At 38.7% G+C, this 24,167-nt stretch overlaps 1 protein-coding gene across 7 annotated transcripts; it reads right to left on the reverse strand.

The window, feature by feature from the left end:
* Window positions 1-313: 313 nt before the first annotated feature.
* On the reverse strand, window positions 314-23,914 carry ZFP82 (ZFP82 zinc finger protein). Of its 7 annotated transcripts, none has more exons than XM_038529164.1 (6): window positions 23,787-23,914; window positions 16,581-16,666; window positions 15,428-15,506; window positions 15,141-15,267; window positions 13,549-13,641; window positions 314-2,678 (listed from the first exon to the last, which is right to left on the reverse strand). In XM_038529164.1, exons 4-6 carry the CDS (start codon window positions 15,256-15,258, stop codon window positions 1,321-1,323), a joined length of 1,569 nt encoding a protein of 522 aa, XP_038385092.1. In that variant the 5' UTR covers window positions 15,259-15,267; window positions 15,428-15,506; window positions 16,581-16,666; window positions 23,787-23,914; the 3' UTR covers window positions 314-1,320. The 7 variants fall into 7 exon arrangements, with proteins under 7 accessions (XP_038385092.1, XP_038385094.1, XP_038385093.1 ...); XM_038529166.1 differs by lacking the exon at window positions 23,787-23,914 and adding an exon at window positions 22,334-22,463; XM_038529165.1 differs by lacking the exon at window positions 23,787-23,914 and adding an exon at window positions 18,244-18,398.
* Between the last annotated feature and the right edge of the window lie 253 nt (window positions 23,915-24,167).

Raw genomic sequence — 24,167 nt, forward strand, 5'->3', positions numbered from 1 at the left:
ATGTATTTTAAAGAATCAATGCAGGAATTATAAGACAAGTGATTTTTAATTTTCAAATAGTTTCTTTTTACATTACTTAGTTAATTTTAAATTAAATTTACTATTTTTTTTAAAGATTTTATTTATTTATTCATGAGAGACAGAGGCAGAGACATGGACAGAGAGAGAAGGCTCCATGCAGGGAGCCTGATGTGGGACTCGATCCTGGGACCCCAGATCACGCCCTGGAACAAAGGCAGATGCTCAACTGCTGAGCCACAGAGACGTCCCAATTTTAAATTAAATTTAGACTGGGGCTAGAGAATGTAGACTGTAGAATACCTGTTTTTCAATGAACAAATTGAAAAAGAATTTACTTCCACTATTTTTTTTTTTTTTTTACTTCCACTATTTTAAAAAGAGTAAGTTACCTAAAGTTCAATAAGGATGAATGTTGGTGGAAGGCATTTCTATATTCATTGGACTCATAGTCTTACATATGAGTTTTCAAAGGAGTAATATTAATGATAATAAGAAAACAAAATTTAGTGGCTTAAAACAACAATTGTTTTGTTATACATGATCATATGGGTCAGGAATTTGGGCAGGGGCTCAGTTGGTAGATTCATCTGTTTTATATGGTATCAACTCAAGTCATTCAATGGCATTCAGCTGCTGGCTAGTCTGGAGGATTCAACACTACTTCACTCAAATGTCTGGTGTCTTGGTAGGCATGTGTGGAGTCTGGGCTCAGAAGGGTGCACTTCCTTTCTTTGTAGTCTTAGGGCTTCTCCATGTGGTCTCCCCAGCACAGCAGCCAGACTTTTTAACATAATTCAGGGCCTAAGCTTAAGAGAGCATCCCAAGAGATGAAGTAAAATCTACCAGTAAAGCCTGGGTCCTGAAACTGGCACAGCAATACTTCTACTAATCAAAGTGGTCACAGTCTGCTCAGTCTCAAGGGCAAGGGATGCAGATTCCAGCTCTTGATGGTGGGGGAGAAATGTCAAAGAATTTACAGCAATCTTTATTCTGCCACAGTATTATATTACCATTTTACAAATTAAAAAATTATAGCACATAGCAGTAAAGCATCTTGTCAACATAATTCAAGTGGGAAAGTGACAGGACAGAGATGATAAGTGTCTTCCACATTTTTTACATTGATAGGATTAGTTTTTAGAATAAATGTGAAGTTTATCAGGTTTAAGTGATGTGGAATGCATTAACATTCTTTTAATGATATAAAACCTCTCATGCCAAGTCAGTTGCTTATATAAAGGAAGCAATAGGGATTAATTACTATATCCATAGACTGTTCTACAACACAGGATTGAAAAACTATATTTTTACATTATGAATTTTTAGATGATGGGTAAGGTGTGAATGTTGCCTAAAGGCTTTCTTACATTCCTTACATTCATAGGGTTTCTCACCAGAATGAATCCTCAGATGTTGAATAAGGGATGAATTAAGTCTAAAAGCCTTCCTACATTCCTTACATTCAAAAGGTTTTTCACCAGTATGAATACTCTGATGTAGAGTAAGTTTTTGGCGCAATCTAAAGGCCTTCCCACATTCCTTACATTTATAGGGTTTCTCACCAATATGAATACTCTGATGTTGTGTAAGTTGGGAGAGTAATCTAAAAGCCTTCCCACATTCCTTGCAGTCATAGGGTTTAACTCCAATATGAATACTTTGGTGTGAAATTAGTTGTGAGTAACGACTAAAGGCCTTCCAACATTCCTTACATTCGTAAGGTTTCTCACCAGTATGAATTCTGTGATGAAGAATAAGATGATAACCACGACTAAAGGTCTTTCCACATTCCTTACATTCATAGGGTTTCTCTCCAGTATGAATTCTCTGGTGGAGTGTTAATTGTTGTCTCACTCTAAAGGCTTTCCCACATTCCTTACATTCATAGGGCTTCTCACCAGTATGAAGTTTGTGATGTACTCTAAGGCCAGAGCCACACAAAAAGGCCTTCCCACATTCTTTACATTCATAGAGCTTGTCGGCAATATTAAGCTTCTGATGTCGAGTAAGGTGTGCATACTGTCTAAAGGCCTTTCCACATTCTGTACATACATAGGGTTTCTCACCAGTATGAATTCTCTGATGAAGAGTAAGTTGTCCGCGTACTCTGAAGGCCTTCCCACATTCTTTACATTCATAGGGCTTCTCACCAATATGAATTTTCTGATGTACTCTGAGGTCTGGGCCACATATGAAAGATTCTCCACATTCCTTACATTCATAGAGTTTTTCACCAGAATGAAGTCTCTGATGTCGAGTAAGGTGTGCAGTCTGTCTAAAGGCCATTCCACATTCCTTACATTCATAGGGTTTTTCACCAGTATGAATTCTATGATGAAAAGTAAGCTGTTGGCGTACTCTAAAGGATTTCCCACATTCTTTACATTCATAGGGTTTCTCCACAAAATGAATTCTCTGATGTGGAGTCGGAGATGTGTGTGTTTGGTAAGAAGACACTTTTTGAGATGCAATTTTCATTTGACTGAAATATCCCTCCTGCCCTTCAAATTTTCTTTTGGGCTCCCAATCACTTTTTAAAATTAGGCCCTTAAGGCCATGGTTTTTAATCCTTTCCATTATCTTCCATTGGGGTAAGTTTATTTCATAAACGTCATTCTCTGAAGATAACTTCTTGGTCTCATATCTGTTCTCTAAATCTGAAAGAAAATAAGAGAGCAAACACATGGTTTCCTTTTTTAAAAAGAAGTGAAATTTCTACAGTAGAAATAAAAAGACAACTAAAGTAATGCTCAATGAAATTTTAAAAATATAGTTATACAACTTGGAAAAAAAAAAACATAAGGTAACACCAGGAAAAATGAAAGTTGATGTTAAGAAAGTGAGACTGGTGGGCAGCCCGGGTGGCTCAGCAGTTTAGCGCCTGCATTCAGCCGAGGGCATAATCCTGGAGATCCAGGATCAAGTCCCACATCGGGCTCCCTCTATGGAGCCTGCTTCTCCCTCTGCCTGTGTCTCTGCCCCCCTCTCTCTCTCTCTCTCTCTCTGTGTCTCTCATGAAAAAATAAATAAAATCTTTAAAAAGAAAAAAGTAAAAAAAAAAAAAAGAAAAAGAAAAAAGTGAGACTGGTGATTAATAAACATATTAAATCAGTGGATCTCAAATTGAGATGTGAAGTAGAATCATAGGGATAAATATTGATGATTATTAAATCATTAATATGATTATTAAAATCATATTATAAATATGATGATTATTTTTTTAAGGTTTATTTATTTGAGAGAGCACACCCATGCATATGCAGCAGGGGTAGGTAGAGGGAGAGAGAGATTCCCAAGAAGACTGCACTGAGCACAGAGCCTGACCCAGGGCTCAATCCCACAACCTTGAGATCATGACCTGAGCTGAAACCAAGAGTTGGACACTCAACTGAATGAGCCATGCATGTGCCCCTAAATATTGAGGTTTAGATGCCACCTAAAACACCTGGATCAGGGATGCCTAGGTGGCTCAGGAGTTGAGGTCTGCCTTCAGCTCAGGCATGATCCGGAGTCCCAGGATTGAGTCCCATGTCCCATGGGGCACCTGCTTTTCCCTCTGCCTGTGTCTCTGCCTCGGTTTCTCATAAATGAATAAATAAAATCTTTAGAAAAATAAAAATAAATAAATAAAACACCTGGATCAGATTCTACAGTCCTGGCCAGTCCTATATTTAATGTTCTTCACACAACTCTGATGGAATGGAAAGGTTAAGAAATCATACTTAACTTTTTTCAACAATTTCTCTTTATTCTTAAACTAAAATAAAACTTGCTGTGGTTAAAAGGCCTCAACTTACCTATAACACATCATCTCAGTCTGCTCTATCTCCCACAAATCTTCTCCTTGGGTTTTTTGCACTGTGGCTACTTCTCATCCTGAGGTCTTAGGTCAAAAGTCACTTCCTTTAAGGCTGATTCTACTGTCAGTATATAAACCTCTGTTCTTATACATGTATTATATATCAACATCTGTGCTGAAATTACATATTTATAATTTTTTCCAATTGTTGCTCCTTTTCTTACTCCTAAACCTTTTTTTTTCTTTAAGATTTATTTATTCATGAGAAACACAGAGAGAGAGGGGCAGAGACATAAGCAGAGGGAGAAGCAGGCTCCATGCACGAAGCCCAATGTGGGACTTGATCCTGGGACTCCAGGATCACAGGCTGAGCCAAAGGCAGATGCTCAACCACTGAACCATGCAGGCATCCACTCCTAAATCTCTTCAATGGGAGAAGCAATCTCTATTTTACTCTCTATTAAAAAATACATCCATAGCACTTAATAGGTTTCACTAATTCCCATGGTTAATACTTATTTGGAATATATTTCTGTCTCTAATCTCTCCCATCTTACAACAATGATTAAACATTCCCTTTATTCTTCCAAGCTAGTCCATCTAAATATAGAAATGGAAAATGGTGATTGTATATTCTTATATATCCTTTCATTGCTTAAACCCCTTATCTATCATCGCATAGCCATGAGTTACCTTTTGTCTCAACGTCACAATAAAAGTACTGAAGAGTTCTATTCATTAATCCCTCTGTCCAAGCTCATTCTATTACTCATCCATTTTATAAATGCTCAACTGGTTTTGTTCTCTCATCCCCTTGCTTAGGTCTCCTTTCCATTCCTTTAGAGCCATTCTTGTATTTCCAGAAATACGTGCCAGTGATTTTCCACACAGGAAAACATGTTTATACTTTACTGATTTTTTAATGAAATCCTTAGCAACAAAAAAAGAAAAAAAAGACAGATATGCAAGGAATTCACTAATAGGGACAAAGGGTCTTGCCGTCACTTGAGTGTGAAGAATTGCTAACAAAGGTCATGTTAGATTTCGAGAGAAGATGGTAAACCAGAAGGAGAAATAGCTAGAGAAATATTTAAGTGCTAAATGAGTTATGTATGAGAGAAAAAGGAGGATGTTATGAATTAAATTATATGGTCTGCATAAAAAAGGTTAAAATCACACAGACATTTTCTACTAAAGCTAGACATAATAAAATTTAAAATCCAAAAGTAAATCCACTTGAAATTTTAGAAGTCTATATTAAATAAGTTATAATGGAATCCCTGGGTGGCTCAGCAGTTCAGCGTGTGCCTCCAGCCCAGGGCGTGATTCTGGAGTCCCTGTATCGAGTCCCACGTCAGGCTCCCTGCATGGAGCTTGCTTCTCCCTCTGCCTGTCTCTGCCTCTCTCTCTCTCTCTGTGTGTCTCATGAATAAATAAATAAAATCTTAACATAAATAAATAACTTTTAGATCAATAGGGAAATAAACTACAAAACAGGATTTCTGTTTTTTAGAAAACAATGATAATTTTAGGGCAGCCCCGGTGGCGCAGCGGTTTAGCGCCGCCTGCAGCCTGGGGTGTGATCCTGGAGACCCGGGATCAAGTCCCACATCGGGCTCCCTGCATGGAGCCTGCTTCTCCCTCCGCCTGTGTCTCTGCCTCTCTCTTAGCTCTCTCTGAATGAATGAATAAATAAATCTTAAAAAAAAAAAAAAAAAAAACAGTGATAATTTTAAAATCCAAATTAATATCTACAGAATATAAACAAAGTGCTTAGAACAAAATTTAAAAACTTATTTACAAAAATAAAGAATAAAAAAATAAAATAAAAACTTATTTACAGCTATAAACATGAGAAAAAATTAATTAAAAATAAATCAGAAAAAGAAAAAAGTTAAAGTAAACTGAAACAAAGCAGAAGAAATTAATCGATATAAAGGCAGAGTTAGTTAGAAAAAAAGAACTAATACATAAAACAAAACCATTTGGGGCACCTGGGTAGCTCAGTAGCTGAGCACCTGCCTTTGGCTGAGGTCATGATCCCAGGGTCCTGGGACCAGGTCCCACATCAGGCTCCCTAGAGGGAGCCTGCTTCTCCCTCTGCCTATGCTTCTGCCTTTTTCTGTGTCTCCCATGAATAAATAAATAAAATCTTAAAAAATGCCCACAAAACATTCTTTTAAGAAACAAAGTAGCAAAACTGATAAAGTGTTAGTTAATATAAACAGCAGGCAAGCACACAAGAAATAGCAAAGTGAGGGGCGCCTGGGTGGCTCAGTTGGTTAAACAGATGTTTAACTGATCATAATAGCAGGGTCCTGGGAACCAGCCCTGGATCAGGCTCCCTGCTGAGCAGTGAGCCTGCTTATTCCTCTGCCCCCACCTGTGTCTACATGCAGGTGCATACTTTCTCTCTCTCAAATAAATAAAATCTTTGGAAAAAAAAGAAGACATAACAAAATGAAACTAAGCATGAATACAGAGGATAACTGAAAAGGGGCAACTTTGCCGATAAATTATAAAACACAGCCAAAATGAATAATTTTCTAGGAAAAAGTAATTTACCAAAACTGACCACAGAAGAGATACAATGTTTAAACATTAATTTCCATAGAGCAAACAGAGAATGTGGTCACACTTACCATATCCTTCTTTTAGGAAAGAAGCATTAGAGAACAGGCCATTCAAATTCAATTAGACTGAGAGCTAAGAAAAAGGAGGACTTCCAAACTATTTTCATAAAGTAATACCATAGTAAACAAAGACTATTCATAAAAAGAAAACCACATACCAATTTTCTGAAAACTGATATAAAAATTCTAAACATCTAATAAAAGAGCACATTGAAAGACCCAGTACTGCTTATTCAAAGAATGCTAGAATGGTCCATTATGGGGAAATCTATTAAAATAAATTCATACTTTTAAAATTTTACTTATTTATTTGAGAGAGAGAGAGAGAGTGCGTGAGCAGGGAGGGGGCAGAGAGAGAGGGAGAGAAGCAGACTCAACAGGGGGAGCCCAATGCAGGGCTTGATCTCAAGACTCTGAGACCATGACATGAGCCAAAATCAAGAGTTGGATGCTTAACTAACTGAGCCACCCAGGTGTCCCCAAATAAATCAACATGTTAATAAGGCTGTGGAGAGGGGAAAAAATCACATGATCAACTCCACAGATGTTGAAAGGCAACTAAAATAAGAACCATTCCTGATTTAAAAGGAATGGCAAAATAAAATAGAAATGATTACTTCTCTAAAACGATAAAATATAAAAAAATAAAATAAAATAAAATTATAAAATATATATTATTTTAACAAAAGGGGAGTTTGCGGGGATCCCTGGGTGGCTCGGCGGTTTGGCGCCTGCCTTTGGCCCAGGGCGTGATCCTGGAGTCCCGGGATTGAGTCCCGTGTCGGGCTCCCGGCATGGAGCCTGCTTCTCCCTCCTCCTATATCTCTGCCTCTCTTCCTATGTCTATCATAAATAAATAAATAAATCTTAAAAAAAGGGGGGGGGAGTTTGGAAAAAAGCCAGAGGTAGAAAAATTTAGGAGGTAAACTTGTATTTCCAGATGGTGATTACATAACTGGAAAACTTAAGAGGTTTAAATAATTTAAATGATAACAATTTAAGAAAAAAAAAAAACACAATTTAAGTAGGGTAGTAGGACATAAAAATCAAAATACAAAAGCTGGTAACTTTCATATATTCATTTAACAATAAAATATAATGGAGAAAAGAAGATCCCAGTCATGATAGTAATGAAGAAAACTGTGAAATACTCATGAAGTATTTGACATTAGATTTTTTTTTTAAAGATTTTATTTATTTATTCATGAGAGAGAGGCAGAGACACAGGGAGAGGGAGAAGCAGGTTCCATGCAGGGAGCCCAACGTAGGACTCGATCCCGGGTCTCCAGGATCCCGAGCTGGGCTGAAGGGTGCGCTAAACTGCTAAGCCACTCAGGCTGCCTGACATTAGATTTTCTAAAGAAATGACACACCAAATCACAGTTGGAGATTACTCTGTACAAGGTGAGTGGCCTATGGAGGGTCTGTTTATGCTGAGAAATTGAGCAGGTAGGGAGACCATGGCTGACAATGGGGTAAACATTATGCTCAAAATGGCCAGGTAGATCAAATCCTGCAGATTATCTCCCTTAGGCCAGACAGTAACTACTATTACCTGCTTCCAGAGTTGGCAATGGACATGAGGACTAAGGCATGAGAGAGAAACTAATAGCTGCTCATGTCTTGGGGATAGAGTCACAACCACAGGTCCAGGTGACAAGGCACTTTTGCCTTACAAGGGAGTGTTCGTTCCAAACAAGTTTAGGTCAGTTTTACTTTTTCCCTTAAGGTATCTAATTTAATTAAATATTATATAAACTCGTGGGCAACTAGGCAACTATGAGAAGAGACTGACTCTATGAAAATGAAACTGAATACTGGAAAAACTGGTCATAAATACATATTGTTAAAAATCACAGCTGTCAAAAATTGTTGGACAAGAGTAAAAGATGGGGGAAAACATGACAATCAAGGAGTATTCTGCACTCACACTGCAAGTCTGGTTCTTGTTCTACTTAAAAAACTTAAAACTAGAAATAAAAAATGCACTATGTGTGGTTTAGATGAAAAATTAAATACAAAGAGACACAATAAAAAGGCAGGCTTGGACATATCTCAAAAGAATTGACAAATATGTTTTAATGTTGAGAGCTAAAATAACACTTTTACAGCGTATATATATATATATATGCCAATTAATAGACCAAGTGCCAGGCCCAATTCTATTGATCTAAGGATTTCTATTCTATTGAAGACTGCTAATGAGAATATAGAAAAATATAAGATTTCTTTTTTATCAGCTAAAAACATAAATATAAAAATAATAAATATGCTTTGTAGAGAAGCACCCTTAATGAAAAGAAAATGTCATATAGGGGCAGCTGGGTGGCTCAGGTCATGACCTCAGAGTACTGGGATCAAGCCCTGCCTCAGGATCTCTGCTCAGCAGGAAGTCTGCTTCTCCCTCTCACTCTGTGCTCACTCTCTCTCTCAAATAAATAAAATCTTAAAAAAAGAGAGACAATGTCATATATATCACCTGTACTTATTACTTTGGACAGTTTTATTTTGTAAAGACTTTATTTGAGAAGGGGGGCTTGAGGGGTGCAGAGGGAAAGAAAGAGGCAGACTCCTCACTGAGCAGGGAGCCCAATGCAAGGCTTGATCCCAGGATCCTGGGATCATGACCTGGAGCTGAAAGCAGATGCTTAACCGACTAAGCCATTCAAGTGCCCCTGGACATTTTATTTTATTATTATTTTTTTAAAAGATTTATTTATTTATTCATGAGAGACACAGACTGAGAGAGAGAGGCAGAGACATAGGCAGAGGGAGAAGCGGGCTCCCTGCAGGCAGCCCGATGCAGGACCCGATCCCGCATCCCGGGATCAGACCTGAACCGAAGGCAGACGCCCAACCACTGAGCCACCCAGGCATCCCAATGGACATTTTATTATTAACTAACACTGCTTTGTTGATACAAGGTCTGGGACATAAAAGATTGGGTCCAGGGATCCCTGGGTGGCGCAGCAGTTTGGCGCCTGCCTTTGGCCCAGGGCGCAATCCCGGAGCCCCAGGATCGAATCCCACATTGGGCTCCCAGTGCATGGAGCCTGCTTCTCCCTCTGCCTGTGTCTCTGTCTCTGTCTCTCTCTCTGTGACTATCATAAATAAATAAAAAAAATTAAAAAAAATTAAAAAAAAAAAAAAAAGATTAGGTCCCAAGGAAGTCCTATTTGCATTTCAATACTGGGGACAATGTACAAAGATCTCTAAATAATAAAACCTGACATTTAAGAAACTGTACTTCTGAGAATCAATTTTTATCACACTGGATAGGCCCACACTGAATGCTAAATATTGAAGCTAATATTGAATAATCTTCACATTCTATTCATGATCATCTTTCTTATTTCACTGAGAAAATAACAATGATAGAATAGTCTATTTTCTCTCCAACACCCTGACCAACCTGCATTCATAATTATATTATTTTCTTTTTTATACCCTCCTATTCCCTGGATCTTATCCCCCTTCTTTCACTCCAACCTCAGGGACATAGCTCCCACCATTATATTCTTTCTCTCTTGCATCAATTTCCACACCTAGAGAATCATTCTCGTGAGCACACAAAACATGCTCTAATATCTCATATCACAAGATACACTGCTTGTAACTCATACCCCCAGTGTAACTATGAACTCCATTTCTTTTTTTTTTTTTTAAGATTTTATTTTTTCATTTGAGAGAGACAGAGAGAGGACATGAGTGAAGAGAGGGAGAAGCAGACTCCCCGTTGTAGGGAGCCTGATGCAGGGCTCAATCCCAGGACCCTGAGACATGACCTGAGCCTAGGCAGAAGCTTAATCAACTGAGCCACCCAGGTGCCCCTGAACTCCATTTCCCAGCTTCCTTTCATACACAATTCCTCCAAAGAGTTGTCTTATACTCATTCTCATCACTGCCTCACCTACCCTCCTCTCATTATGTCATTTCAATCATGTTTTCACCCTGACTTCACTGCCATTAGATTTAGTTCACTGAAGTCAACCAGCATTCTCCATCTTCATTGTCTACTCCTCTCATTTTGCAACATTTTATGTCAGCAGCTGCTCCTTCTACATCTTCTTTGCTGTCTCCTCTTTCAAAGGTCTAGATGGTGGAGTGCCCATAAATCAATCCTTAGGCCCATTTCCCTTGTTTGCTTTCTTCCTTCTGCATGCCTTCCTTAGATGATCAAGTTCAGATGCATGGATTTAAATTCCAACCAGAAAGACGCCAGATATACAACAGACCATAATTTCTCCCTAAGCTCTAGGTATACATATTCAGCTGCTTAATCAACATCTCAAAGAGAAACACACATCTCAGAGTCAAATATCCAAAACAGAAACTCAGTGTTTCCTGCTCTTCTTATCTTCCCCATTTCAGAAAAATGTACTTCCGTTCACTTAGCTGTTTGAGCTAACACCCTTATCTCCTCTTTTGATAAGTCTTTTTCCCACATGATCCATTTATGATCAGCATGTTCTTTTTGGCATCACTTTCATACATATCACAAATCTAAGAGCTTCTTACTACTTCCTACTGTTGCCATTCTTATCTAAACCATCATTACTTCTAGTCGAACAGCTGAAATTGCCCCTATAGTGGTCTTTTCTGCTATGTGCTCAACCAGACAGATCTTTTTTTTTTAAGATTTTTAAAATTCATTCATTCATTCATTCACTCATTCATTCATTCAAGAGCATGCATGCATGCAAGCTATGGGAGAAGCAGAGGGAGAGGGACAAGTAGACTCTGTGTTGAGCTAGGGTCTGATGCAATGATCATGACCTGAGCCAAAATCAAGAGTTGTATGCGTAACTGACAGCCACCCAGGGTCCCCCAGAGGGATCATTTTAGATCATAGAGCAGGCTATAGCTTTCAATTTTTCTTAATGATCTCATTTTTTGTTACTTTCCTTTCCCCTTTTTCCTCTTCTAGCTGTAATGGCTTTTTTTTTACTCCTCAAACGTACAAAGCTAGCTTCCTCCTTCGGCCTTTTCTTTTTTTTTTTTTTAAAGATTTTATTTATTTATTCATGAGAGACACAGAGAGAGAGAGAGAGAGGCAGAGACACAGGCAGAGGGAGAAGCAGGCTCCACGCAGGAAGCCCGATGTGGGACTCGATCCCAGGACTCCAGGATCATGCCCTGGGCCGACGGTGGCGCTAAACCGCTGAGCCACCAGGGCTGCCCTCCTTCGGCCTTTTCTATTGGCTCAGAAGGCTCTTGCCCTAGAGAATCACATAGCTTGAGCCTTCACATGTCTCCTCAAATATCACATCCTCAAAAAAGCCTTCCCTCATCTATCTACTTTTCTGTATGCATGTTATACTTCAATAAAAATTACTTAAAGGAGAAACAAAGGAAGAAAAGAAAATGAAAGAAAAAATGATCTTGTTTAAAATGTCTAAATCAACAGTGGTCATTTTGGCTAAATACTTCCTTAGTAAATTGATACTGTTTTATTCATTTGGAACTTCCACATTTCATTGTTTTTCCAACATTTAACAGTGGTAAATGTCACTTAATTATCTAACTGTGAAAAAGAAAATAAGGTAGGAATGGGACAAAAAGCATGTTTTTCTTTCCTGTGATAGAAAGTGAGTCAGAAGACATAATATTATAGACAGTACGGGCCATGAAATGGCCCTGTTACAAAACAAGAACTCTTAGCCTAAAATGAGTGTCCTCAGCCAGACCTGAATGTACAGAGAACAAAATACAAACTGAACATACGCCTCTATATAAAGAATTTTGAGGAATTTTTTTTTTGAGGAATTTTTTTTAAGTAGGCTTCATACCCAGTGTGGATCCCAATGTGGGGCTTGAACTCACAATCCTGAGATCAAGACCTGAGCTGAGATCAAGAGTTGGTTGCTTAACTGACTGAGCCACCCAGGAGCCCCAAGGATCTTTTTTGAAGATGATGTTCAAAGAGAGATGAAAATAGTACAAAGGTAGGTAGAAGCTACATCAAGGGATCTTTCTCCGTATAGTCTATTACACTCACATTTCTTCCTGATATGAAGGCCGATATATATAAATACACACACACACACACGGAAAAAAGCAAAGAATGATATTCTGTCATTTAAGGATCTATTTTCTAGAGCAATTCGTATGAAACTTTGCTGATAAAACATATATTATTACAATGTCAAGCATACTCTTCTTCATAGTCTTTTATTTTTTCTAAAAAGGCTTTTTAGGGACACCTGGGTGGCTCAGTGGTTTAGTGCCTGCCCAAGGCATGATCCTGGAGTCCCGGGATCGAGTCCCATGTCGGGCTCCCTGCATGGAGCCTGTTTCTTCTTCTGCCTATGTCTCTGCCTCTCTCTGTCTCTCATGAATAAATAAAATAAAAAATCTTAGAAAAATATAAATAAATAAATAAATAAATAAAGCTTTTAAGACCATACCTAAAATAGCCTTTTTTCCCCACACCATTTTCTATTCCCTTATTCTGCTTAGTTTATTTCATAGTACCTGAAATTATATTTCCTATTTATTTACAGTTACTATGTTGTCTCTTATTACAAGATAAATTGCATGGGGACAGAAACGCTATTGGTTTTGTTTACCTCTATATTGATAGTATCTAGCACAGTGTCCAGCTCAGAGGTAGGTAGATAAAGTCAGTCAGCCAGACTGTCTATCTATCTACTATTTATGAATGCAAAAAGGAAACAGCGGATTCAAAATATATATAGAATGTTTGTCAATAGGGAACAAAGAAAACACCTCTCCACCCATGACCCTTTCAAAGGGAAGGAAAATTTGAAACAACAAAAGAGTGGTAAATGGGATAAAGAGAGTTCTAGGGGTACCTGGGTGGCTCAGTTGGTTAAGCATCTGCCTTCAGTTCAGGGTATGATCTCAGGATTCTGGGATCCAGCTGCATCAGGCTCCCTGCTCAGCCGGGAATCTGCCCCTCCCCCTCTACTCTTGCTCTCTCTCTCAAATAAATAAATAAAATCCTTAAAATAAATAAATAAATAAATAAATAGGACTTTCTAAACAACATCAGTAGAGTGTGCCTCTTTTCCCCAATTAGTTGAGTGGTTTCCTCTGTGATGGCTTCCTCTTGCTCAATTGGCTCTCACTCACCTAGATATCGTCTCCTTCCTTTCCTCACAACCTTCCAGGGCTCTTTCCCTTGTTCCAATAAGGAAATCACATCTGGCTTAGAAATGAAGCATCCTGGTTAGAGAAAAGAAATGTGAGGTAAAATGGAAATAAAAAATACATTCAAAATTACTTTGATTCAGTCTTGGTTAAATTTTTAATAAACTATAGGTCAAATGGTAACTGATAAAGCCTTTAGAACAAAGAAAGGCAAAATAGTTAAAAAACATTCACATTAAGGTTACATAATAAATAGATTAATTTATATTCATACAAGTAATCCTTCTTGACAGGCAATAGTGGTTGAGTACAGATTGCCTGAGTTCAAATCCTATCCCTGCCATATCTGTTTTTTTTTAAATTTTTATTTATTTATGATAGTCACAGAGAGAGAGAGAGAGAGACATAGGCAGAGACATAGGCAGAGGGAGAAGCAGGCTCCATGCACTGGGAGCCCAATGTGGGATTCGATCCCGGGTCTCCAGGATCGCGCCCTGGGCCAAAGGCAGGCGCTAAACCGCTGCGCCACCCAGCAATCCCTGCCATATCTGTTTTAAGAACGGTAATAGTACCTATCATACACAACTGTTGTGATAGTTATATTAACATATATCTATATCTAAACATTGTATATACGTACTCAGTACTGTGTTTACAGTCAACCCTTGAACAATGCAAGACTGAACTGCAAGGTTCCATATATATGTGAATTTTTTTTTGATACAGTACAGTACGTAAAGGTATTTTCTCTTCTTTATGATTTTCTTTATATTTTCTCTTCACTAGCTTACTTTATCCTAAGAATAAAGTATGTAATACATATATAAAATACATATTAATCAACTGTTTATGTTGCCAGTAAATTCTGATCAACAGTAGGCTATTAGTAGTTAAGTTTTTGAGGAGTCAAAAGTTATATGCAGCTTTTCAACTGTGTAGGGGGTTGGCATCCCTAGCCCTTATGTTGTATTGTATTAGCTATTAATTGTCATTGCTATTTTGCTATGAGGAAACAAAAAGCTTTCAGAGGCATTTATTGTTATTTCTTAGGATAGTCATATAATATTAAGTGCAACATTCTTGGGTTTTTAATTTTAAATCATAAAAGTAGGTAAAAGTAAGTAAGTTTATTAACAAAAGGAATGAGTTCTCTTGAACTGTAAATAAATCCTGTTGATCCAACTTACCACTGCAAATATTATGTGTACTTTTGATAGATTAAAAACCAAGATACAGGGTCTAGCTATTTTCCTTACCTGTACACCAACAAATAAAAAATATCTATAGCAATACTGAGTTCACACAAAGTGAAACCTCAATCTTTGACACAAGTAAGGCTATATTCAAATCCAGCCCTTTCTTTTAGCATTAAGGATGGCCTGAAGGCCACTTAAGGATGAGGAAGATTAATAAGCTTAACTGAGGTATTCACTTCCAAACAAAGCTCAAACCATTCACCGAGAACAGGGAGCAGAAATTTAAATAGTTTCTTGAAAGATATTCTTGAAATTTCCAGAGAAAAAAGCAGACATTACAGAGAACAGGTATTAATTACTAGAGGCAGATAATCTTACCCAGTGAGACCAGGTTGCTATAATTCTCCAACATTACATCTCTGTACAAGTCCTTCTGTTCCAAGTCCAGGTATTCCCACTCCTCCTGGGAGAAGACTATGGACACATCATTGAACATCACTGATCCCTGCAATGACAAACCATATAATATAATTGAAATTAAAGAAAATTTGTTTTTAAGATGGAAGAGATACTGCAGGAAATGGACCATATGGCAAACAAAAAGGCTTAGGCTAGAAGCCTTTAACATAGTGAGTTAGGAAATGAGTGTGCCTGAAGCAGCATGCCTATGTGCTCTTGAAGAATCCTGTTGCTACAGGTGCAGCCTCTTGAATACTCTGGCGTATCTTGGTCATCCAAACATGTCTGGGAAAGAAAAAAATCAGTTGTCCAATTAAATGAAATATTGTAGATAAGCCTTCTGCCTGTTATATGTCTCCCTCATAAATTCTCAAGAAATGTGAGTTCTTCCACCCTTTCCCCTTAAAGAACAGATTTTTAAAGTTTCCTTCCAATATGTTAGAAAAGGATCTGAATGCAGTTAAAGAATTTCTTCCAAGTTTATCATTGAATCAGATCATATGTAAGCATCTTTCCATTTATGACAGATTCTTAAATGAACTTTCAAAAAATATATAATAGTCTATGTGAGGAATATGAGACTTAATCATTCTTCTTCTTCTATTTTGGTCTATACAAAATATTTCCCAGTTCTGAAGGTCCACAACTATTTATGTATCTGCACAATCTTCCTACTTGTTATCATTTTCCACCCTTCACTGTATCCATTATTTGTTCTTGACTTAAAGGATATGGACATAGATTCTGGATACTGGTGATCCAGAATAACAAAGATATTCTAGACCAGCATATCCTGTCCAACTACAAATAAAACCCTGTTCCTGGTGTACAAATGTTAGGGATTCCCAGAGAAGATCTTTGATCTTTCTGCATGCAAGACCTAACTACATCTTTACCCAGTCCTAAAAGCCTCACAAAACATGAGATTTCATCATATTGAGGCTAAGGCCAACCAACAGCAAATCTTATCTTATATAGTTGGAAAACTCAAATCCAGAAACGTCCAGTTTCCCCATGAGTAGTCAAATGGACCCATCCTCTTTCAGCAAATCACAAGAGATAGTCAAACATCCCCCTCAAGTGATTTCATTTCTGCCCCACCACAGCACTTATCAGAAGACTGAACACATACAGGAAATGCTGAATGATTGTTTTTCAAAGCATACATGAATAATGACTGGGGAAAAGAGGACTCGGGATAGGCGTTGTGCTAAATAGCCTAATCCCTCACTGGATTTGGAGGACTGGGAGAAGATTACTAGATGGGACTCTGATAGGTAGGAAGTTTCAGGATAAAAAAATGTTCATAGGACATTAACATGAATGTATTTTCAGAAGGAAAAAGAAACAGTAACTTACGTGTGCCATGGTTTAGAAATTCAAGAACTGGTCAGTCCTCCTTGGGGTTTACTTGCCTGGAGAAGCAGAGTTCACAAAGGCCAGAGCTAGGGGGATGCAAAGGAGGCCATGAGATCAGATAGGCCTCAGAACTCCCAAAATGGCAGGAGTCCATTATATCCATTTCCTTCTCTGTACACACACACACACACACACACACACACACACTGAGGGAGATCTGAGGGAGTCTGAACAAATCTAACCCCTCTTCAGAAATTCCAGGGCCAGGGATGCCTGGCTGGTTTTATCAGTAGAGTGTGCAAATCTTGATCTCAGTGTTTGAGTTTGAATTCCACATTGGGTATGGAGATTACTTAAAAAAAAAAAAAAAAAAGAAAAAAAATCTTAGGGAAAAAAAAAAAAGAAATTCCAGGGCTGATAAAGGGCCATATCATCTAAACGAGAGTATTTTTCAAAGCCTCACAGGCATGCTTGGATCATCAGGTACAAAGACAGAAATTCATTAGGAGTAACCCTGGCAGTCATTAACCATTGTGAAACTGCTACACTGGCAGCCCTGCTGGCCTGCTAGCCTATAGCCAAGACAAAAACTTCCAGAATCTTCTGGGCTCATCACTCTTTTCAATCAGAATCAACCACACTGCTTTCCTAGATGCCTTTGTCATTCTCTTTTTTTACAATCTGGGCTGAGAAGGTATGGATACATGCTCTCAACAGGTAGACAACACACATAACTATTTATCAGACTTTCATCTTTTATATGGATTAAGTGAGTCGTCCAGATTGCTATGTGGTATAATAATTATCTATGTGCTGGATCAGAATATTCATACTAAAAGAAGTAAAACCACTTGCAGAAATTCAGTTACATAGCAAAGCTAAATTTGGAGTCATTATTTTTCTAACCAAAGTCAGCTCTCAATCAACTCTAGCTCGTCTCGAAAACCCAGAATATCTTGTTCCAATGGGAGAAACATGAGCATGCTTGACTCATTAAAAAATATACAAGTTAATGAAACCACCAAAAGACATTAAATCGTAGAGTATTGATGCCTTTTTAGCAGGTTTATAAGGAAATGAATATTCTAACCTGCAGATTGTGTAAATTTAAAAGTATGTCCAAACAGCATTTAAACCATGCACATCTTCTGACTCAGAAATTCTACTGTGGGGGTTAACTCTACTCTGTATATGTGCACAAGATGTAAGGGCGCTGACAAAAAAACATTATTCATAATGGAAAAAAGCTGGAAAGAACCTAAATATCCTTCAGTAGAAAGTAGATTAAATAAGTTATAAAGCACCCACAGAGTAAAAAAGCTTGTCACTTAAAAACTATAATATAGACCTTTAATTGGAAAGAGGGAAATATGATTACTACATGTTGCTGAGTGAAGAATGTAGATAATCACAATTTTGAGTGCTGTGATCCTGTATGTGCATAGTAATCACCAAATCCTAAGCTTTTAAAAATATATAAAGACATACAAAATATTCAAGATGTGTAGTCTTCATGAAAAATAAAATAAAATGGACTTTACAAATATATTTGTAATATATACATACACATCAGCATAAAGAGGCACTAAGAGGCATCAAGAGAAAAAATATGCAAAAATTGTTCATTTCCCATTGTGATATTAATTTTCTTCTTTTTACTTACATTTACTTCACAATTTTATATGGCAATATATACTCTTGAAATATATTTTTAGGGCAGCCCAGGTGGCTCAGCGGTTTCGTGTCACCTTCAGACCAGGGCCTGATCCTGGAGACCCAGGATCAAGTCCCGCGTCAGGCTCCCTGCATGAAGCCTGCTTCTCCCTCTGCCTGTGTCTCTGCTTCTCACTCTCTCTTTTTCTCTTTCTCTCTCTCTCTCTCTCTCTGTGTCTCTCATGAATAAATAAAATCTGAAAAAAAAGAGAGAAATATATTTTTAAAATTTTGTAAATAGGAAACTTTTCTTAAACTAGGTGGAAGAGACTTTTAAAGCAGTCATCTCCTGAACTTAGAGGAAAAAAGCTGCCATATTTTTTCTTCTTCTAGATTCCAATATCTGATCCAACTCTATGATTTATAAGTTTGTTCGTGTGTGCTGGAGTTTTGCCTAGAAAAGAATGGTTAAACATCTCCAAATAATGCCTGGTTTCACTGCTGCTGCCTCTCTTAACTTCTTAACTGATGCATTTATCTTGCTTCTGAACCAGTTATTTTAGCCACAATGCCCTCCAAAGAGCTACTGAATCTTCTTGTCCTATTGGGTCTCACTTTGCATCAACATCATGAGAATAAAAACCATAAGGCATAACACTTATTACATAAAATCCATTTACCTACACAGAAAACCTCTGGATTTTGGTTATTTTTTTAAAAAGATTTTATTTATTTATTCATTCATGAGAGACACAGAGAGAGAGAGGCAGAGACACATGCAGAAGGAGAAGGAGGCTCCATGCAGGGAGCCCGACGTGGGACTCGATCCTGGGTCTCCACGATCACCCAGTGGACTGAAGGCGGCGCTAAACTGCTGATCCACCCAGGCTGCCCAGGATTTTGGTTATTTTTTGGCAACCTGACAGTGCTTGCTATAATCAGGTGATGTCTTTTCACAGGAACTCACAAGCTATGTTGACTTCTTCAGATACTACACTTGGTCTTATTCCTATAGAGGTTTATCTACCTAGATAGATAATAAGCAACTTAAAATCCACAACCATGTCATTTTAGTAACTCTAATTCCCCAAGTACTACCATAGGATCAGGCATATTATGAATATTTTATAAAATGTCTAGTAATTCAACCTAGAAATTCCATTTCTAGGAATTTATCCTTAGAAAATCTTTATAAAAGTACACAAAGAGGAGATCCCTGGGTGGTGCAGCGGTTTGGCGCCTGCCTTTGCCCCAGGGCGTGATCCTGGAGACCCGGGATCGAATCCCACATCGGGCTCCCGGTGCATGGAGCCTGCTTCTCCCTCTGCCTGTGTCTCTGCCTCTCTCTCTCTCTGTATCTGTCATAAATAAATAAAATATTAAAAAAAAAAAGTACACAAAGAGATACATACAAGGAAGTTCATCAAAGAATATTTTATAGCCAAAAGTCAGAGTACCTACCAGTAAGACAACCAACTAAATAAATTAGGTTCCACAATATGATGGCATATTACACAATTATTGATAATAATGGTACTAGTTCATATTAATTCATGAAGGAAGATATCCATGATAAATCACCCAGTACAACAGGCAGACTAAAAGGAACATCCACAATGTTGGGAGGTAACTGACGCTCATATATAAAAAACACAGGCTGTATTGTCAGGATCCAGGATATGAACCTAAGGTTTGACAGTTATCAACTAGGAGACTTCAGACATGTTAGTTTTCAGTGCCACTGTTTCTTCACAGATAAACTGGAGAAAAGTAACAGTATCAATCTTTTAAAGTTGTGAAAGTTAAATAATACATACAAAGCACTTAAAATACCTAATTATAAGCAATTAATAAAATGAAAACATTACATGCCCCATATTCCATGTATTTAAAAAGTATATTTAATAAAAAACTTCAAATCTTTGATAAATTATCTTTAATAATTTTAATACTAGGATGCCCTCTTTTTCTTACAGTAAACTTTATTTTTTTAAGGTTTTATTTATTCATGAGAGACACAGAGAGAGAGCAGAGACATAGGCAGAGGGAGAAGCAGACTCCTCACAGGGAGCCCGATGCAGGACTCGATCCCAGGACCCCAGGATCACGCCTTGAGCCAAAGGCAGACGCTCAACTGCTGAGCCATCCAGGCATCCCGTTATTTTTTTTAAGTATTTTATTTATTTATTTTAGAAAGAGAGAGAGAGCAGGGGGAATAGCAGGGGGAGGGAAAAGGTAGGGGAAAGAATCTCAGGTGGACTTCTGTGCTGAGCCTAAGCCCAATGCATGGCTCAATCTCATGACACCTGAGCCAAAACCAAGAGTAAGAGTTTAACCAACTAAACCACCCAGGCACCCCCCCCCCCATAGTAAACTTTTTGAGATTTTCAGACTGCTCTTTCTTACAACATCACTAAATTTTAGAACTAAGTTTGAGAATGTAATTCTTTTTAATATTAGCAAAAAAGATTCATAAAAATCAAGTAGAGCAAGGCCTCTTTTGCTCTCCATCCGCAGTAGTTCTGAAGAGACACCATTTGGCATCATAAAACTCAAGAAATTGAGTTGATAAGGTATCATTCTGAACACATTAAAAACATTTGATCATTTTGAACACATTAAAAGCTTTTGGATAACGTATCTGAATACTTATAATTTCTACCACTTTCTTCCTCATTATTATAAATCTCCACTTAGAAGCAAACTTGGATCACTTAAAAAAAAAAAGGTCTGATTCTTAAAAGGTATCTTACTTGATAATCTGTTTCCCAGTAAATGTTTTCATAATCCTAAAAGGTATAAAGTCTTCAAAGGTTTTTCAAATTAGAGGGGAACATGGTACTCTCCTTTACTCTGTACAGACAGCAATATAATAAATTTGACTGCACCAAATTTCTTTTCAAAGTGTTAGAGAATCCTTATCTTCTTAAACAATCAATTATTGTGATTCTATTTTACAAAACATATGTACACAAGTGCACAGAAAAAATTTTGGAAAAACAAACAACAGGAATATTCACTAACTCTAGATGATGGGACTCTGAGCAAATTAGATTTTCTTTTTTATAGGTTCCTTAGGTTTGTATTGTTTTCTTGTTTACAATAAATCAGCATTAATTCTATCAGAAACAAAAATTAAATACAATAAAAAAGAGTTGAGGAGAGGGAGCACCTTTCAAATGCTAAGAGAAATCAGTCTATAGGCCTCTGACATAAGTGGGTTTCTAAAAAAAAAAAATCAGTATGGCAGAAATAAATAACATTCATCAGTTTTTTTTTTTATTGTTCTTCAACAAAACAATGAGCTGCCTTTACTCTCTTCTGTAACTGAACACAATTAAGGTAAGCAGCATTTTTAAATTCATTAAGAGTTTACCAAAGAAAACAGAAGAGTATATGGTACACAATAGAGGCTTTTTCTCTGCCTTTCTCTACTGCATAAATAAAGTTTCACATTAGATATAATTTTTGCAAAATGTCTTACAAATCCCTAGTTTACTAAAAGGGATTCATACAAATTTAAAATTTACTTGAGTCATCTTGTTCAAAACTATGACTTTGCTTAAAATTTATCATTTACTTTTTTCTTCTCAGGATTCACGTGTTTTTTTTTTTTTTTTTTTTTAAATTTTTTTTTAATTTTTTATTTATTTATGATAGGCACACAGTGAGAGAGAGAGAGGCAGAGACACAGGCAGAGGGAGAAGCAGGCTCCATGCACCGGGAGCCTGACGTGGGATTCGATCCCAGGTCTCCAGGATCGCGCCCTGGGCCAAAGGCAGGCGCCAAACCGCTGCGCCACCCAGGGATCCCGGATTCACGTGTTTAATGACATAAAATTGCATCACATGGATGGAGTGTGATTTATTTAACAATTTCCCATTGTTAGACACTTATTTATCTCAAAGAGCATTCTCAGACATTACAGTCTTTGATTATAGGCAGTAGATCTAAATCTTTTTAGGATCATGTTCGATAATCTCATTAAATTACAGACTTCTTCCCCGGAAAAATGGCATCTTAGCAAATATCTACAATAATTTAAATACAATTTCACGGGGTTTCTGGCTCTCTGAAAGACCCAAATAGATTTAAATTACCTCTGGTTAAGAATTTCTGTTCTAGGGATGCCTGAGTGGCTCAGTCCATAATGTATCTGTCTTCCACTCAGGTCATAATCTCAGGGTTCTGGGATCTGCCCCCAGCTGGTTCCCCGCTCAGCGAGGAGTCTGCTGCTTCTTCTTCCTCTGCCCCTTTCCCCTGCTTATGCTCTCTGCAATAATACAAATCTTAAAAAAAAAAAAATATTTGTTCTAAATATTTGAGCATCTTATTTTTTTTAAAACTAGAAAATACCTATCACAATTAGCTTGGTATTTTCATTTTTCCTGATCTATTGGAGGTGGTTGATGAATTGCCCCCACGTTATGTAACAAATAGCTAATGTTTATTAAATACTTATCAAATATCAAGAGCTGTTCTATGAGTTTTATACATAAAAAAAAGCTCATAGAAGTAATGGGAACTATCTATCAAATAGGTATGTGCATATAGGCACTAGGTGGGGATCCTAAGTATTAATTAAATGGACAGGACATTTAAGAAGAAGGAAGCAAATGTTCCCATGTCCTAAAAAATAAAAATGCATTTCACATTATAAGAGGAAATACTCACTTCCTTGACCTTGATTTTTTTTAAATGGGCAAGAGCAATTCATTCCTCCTCCTCCTTCTCAGAGCCCTTCCTTAGAGTTTGACAAGACTGAGGAAGAAGGGAATCTTAGGACAACAGGCCTTTCTTGGAGTCCAGCCCAGTCTGGCTAAATTAGGACACGCCACGACCCCCACCTGTCCCCACCAACCACCCACACATAAACGGAGAACATAAAAGGGAAAACATTACTGACCCTTCCTAGTATTAGAGGAAGGCCAGGGTCGCGGATGTGGCGGACGGGAATCGGCCTTCACAGCAGTTTCCTGGAGGAAACTCCGTGGTTCTGAAACCTGCAGCTGGACCCCCAAGAGATGGGAGAGCCTGCGTCCGAGCGCGCCCGAGGATGTAGCGCAATGGGGTTACTCCCCGGGGCCAGACTAAGGGGCCCGTCGGTTCTTTTAACATTCACTCCCAAGATCGGCTCTGAGGCTTTTTGCTGCTATCTTTTCTCTGGCGCTCAGATATCTGACTGGGGGGGAGGGGGGTCTTCTCTGCGGGTGGACGCGAGGGGCGAGAGGGCAGAAGATTCCGCTGTAACGCTAGGGTCGGAGTCACACAGTCCAGGCTCTACACCCAGTTCGGTCACACAAACGCCATCACCCACCAGTCCCGACCTCACAACCGCACATAGTCCTGATGCCACACCCGGGCCCCGTCACGCCCACAGTCACCCAGAAACACAACCACACCACCGCCGTTCTCACGCACACTCGGGCCTGAGGTGAGCGGCTCGCAACGCTCTGCGGTGCTGCAGCGCTTCCCTTCCCTCTCCTCATCTCCAGACCGCAACGCCTTTCCTACAGATGGCCGGAACCAACGCTCCGGACCAGAACTGCTCACCTGGGGCGTCGCACGTGCCTCACGGTGATGCTCAGTGTAAGCGAGAATGCAACGGAACCGGCAAGTCCACACAGCCCCCGGGGCTTAACGGGCCGCGCGCGGAGGCTGCCGGGAGCTCGCGCTGTAGGCGCTGAGTGCGCCGGCGCGGCCAGCCCCCGGGAGGGGAGCATCCCCCCCGCCCGCTAGCGGAGGGAGGCGGAGGGAGGCGGAGGACTAGGCGCGCTCCAGCCGGGGTGGGGTTCCCGGGGCTTTGCCTGGAGAGGCCCGGCGGGTCCTGGAGCGCGGCGGGGACAAACGACGGGCGCAGTAAAGGGGGGTGTGCGTGAATGTGACTGCCTCTAGGGCCTTTTGGGATGGCGCTGTGTGTCCTGGCGTGGTTCT

This window comes from Canis lupus, chromosome 1, assembly GCF_011100685.1.
Source record: "Canis lupus familiaris isolate Mischka breed German Shepherd chromosome 1, alternate assembly UU_Cfam_GSD_1.0, whole genome shotgun sequence".
NCBI lineage: Eukaryota > Metazoa > Chordata > Mammalia > Carnivora > Canidae > Canis > Canis lupus.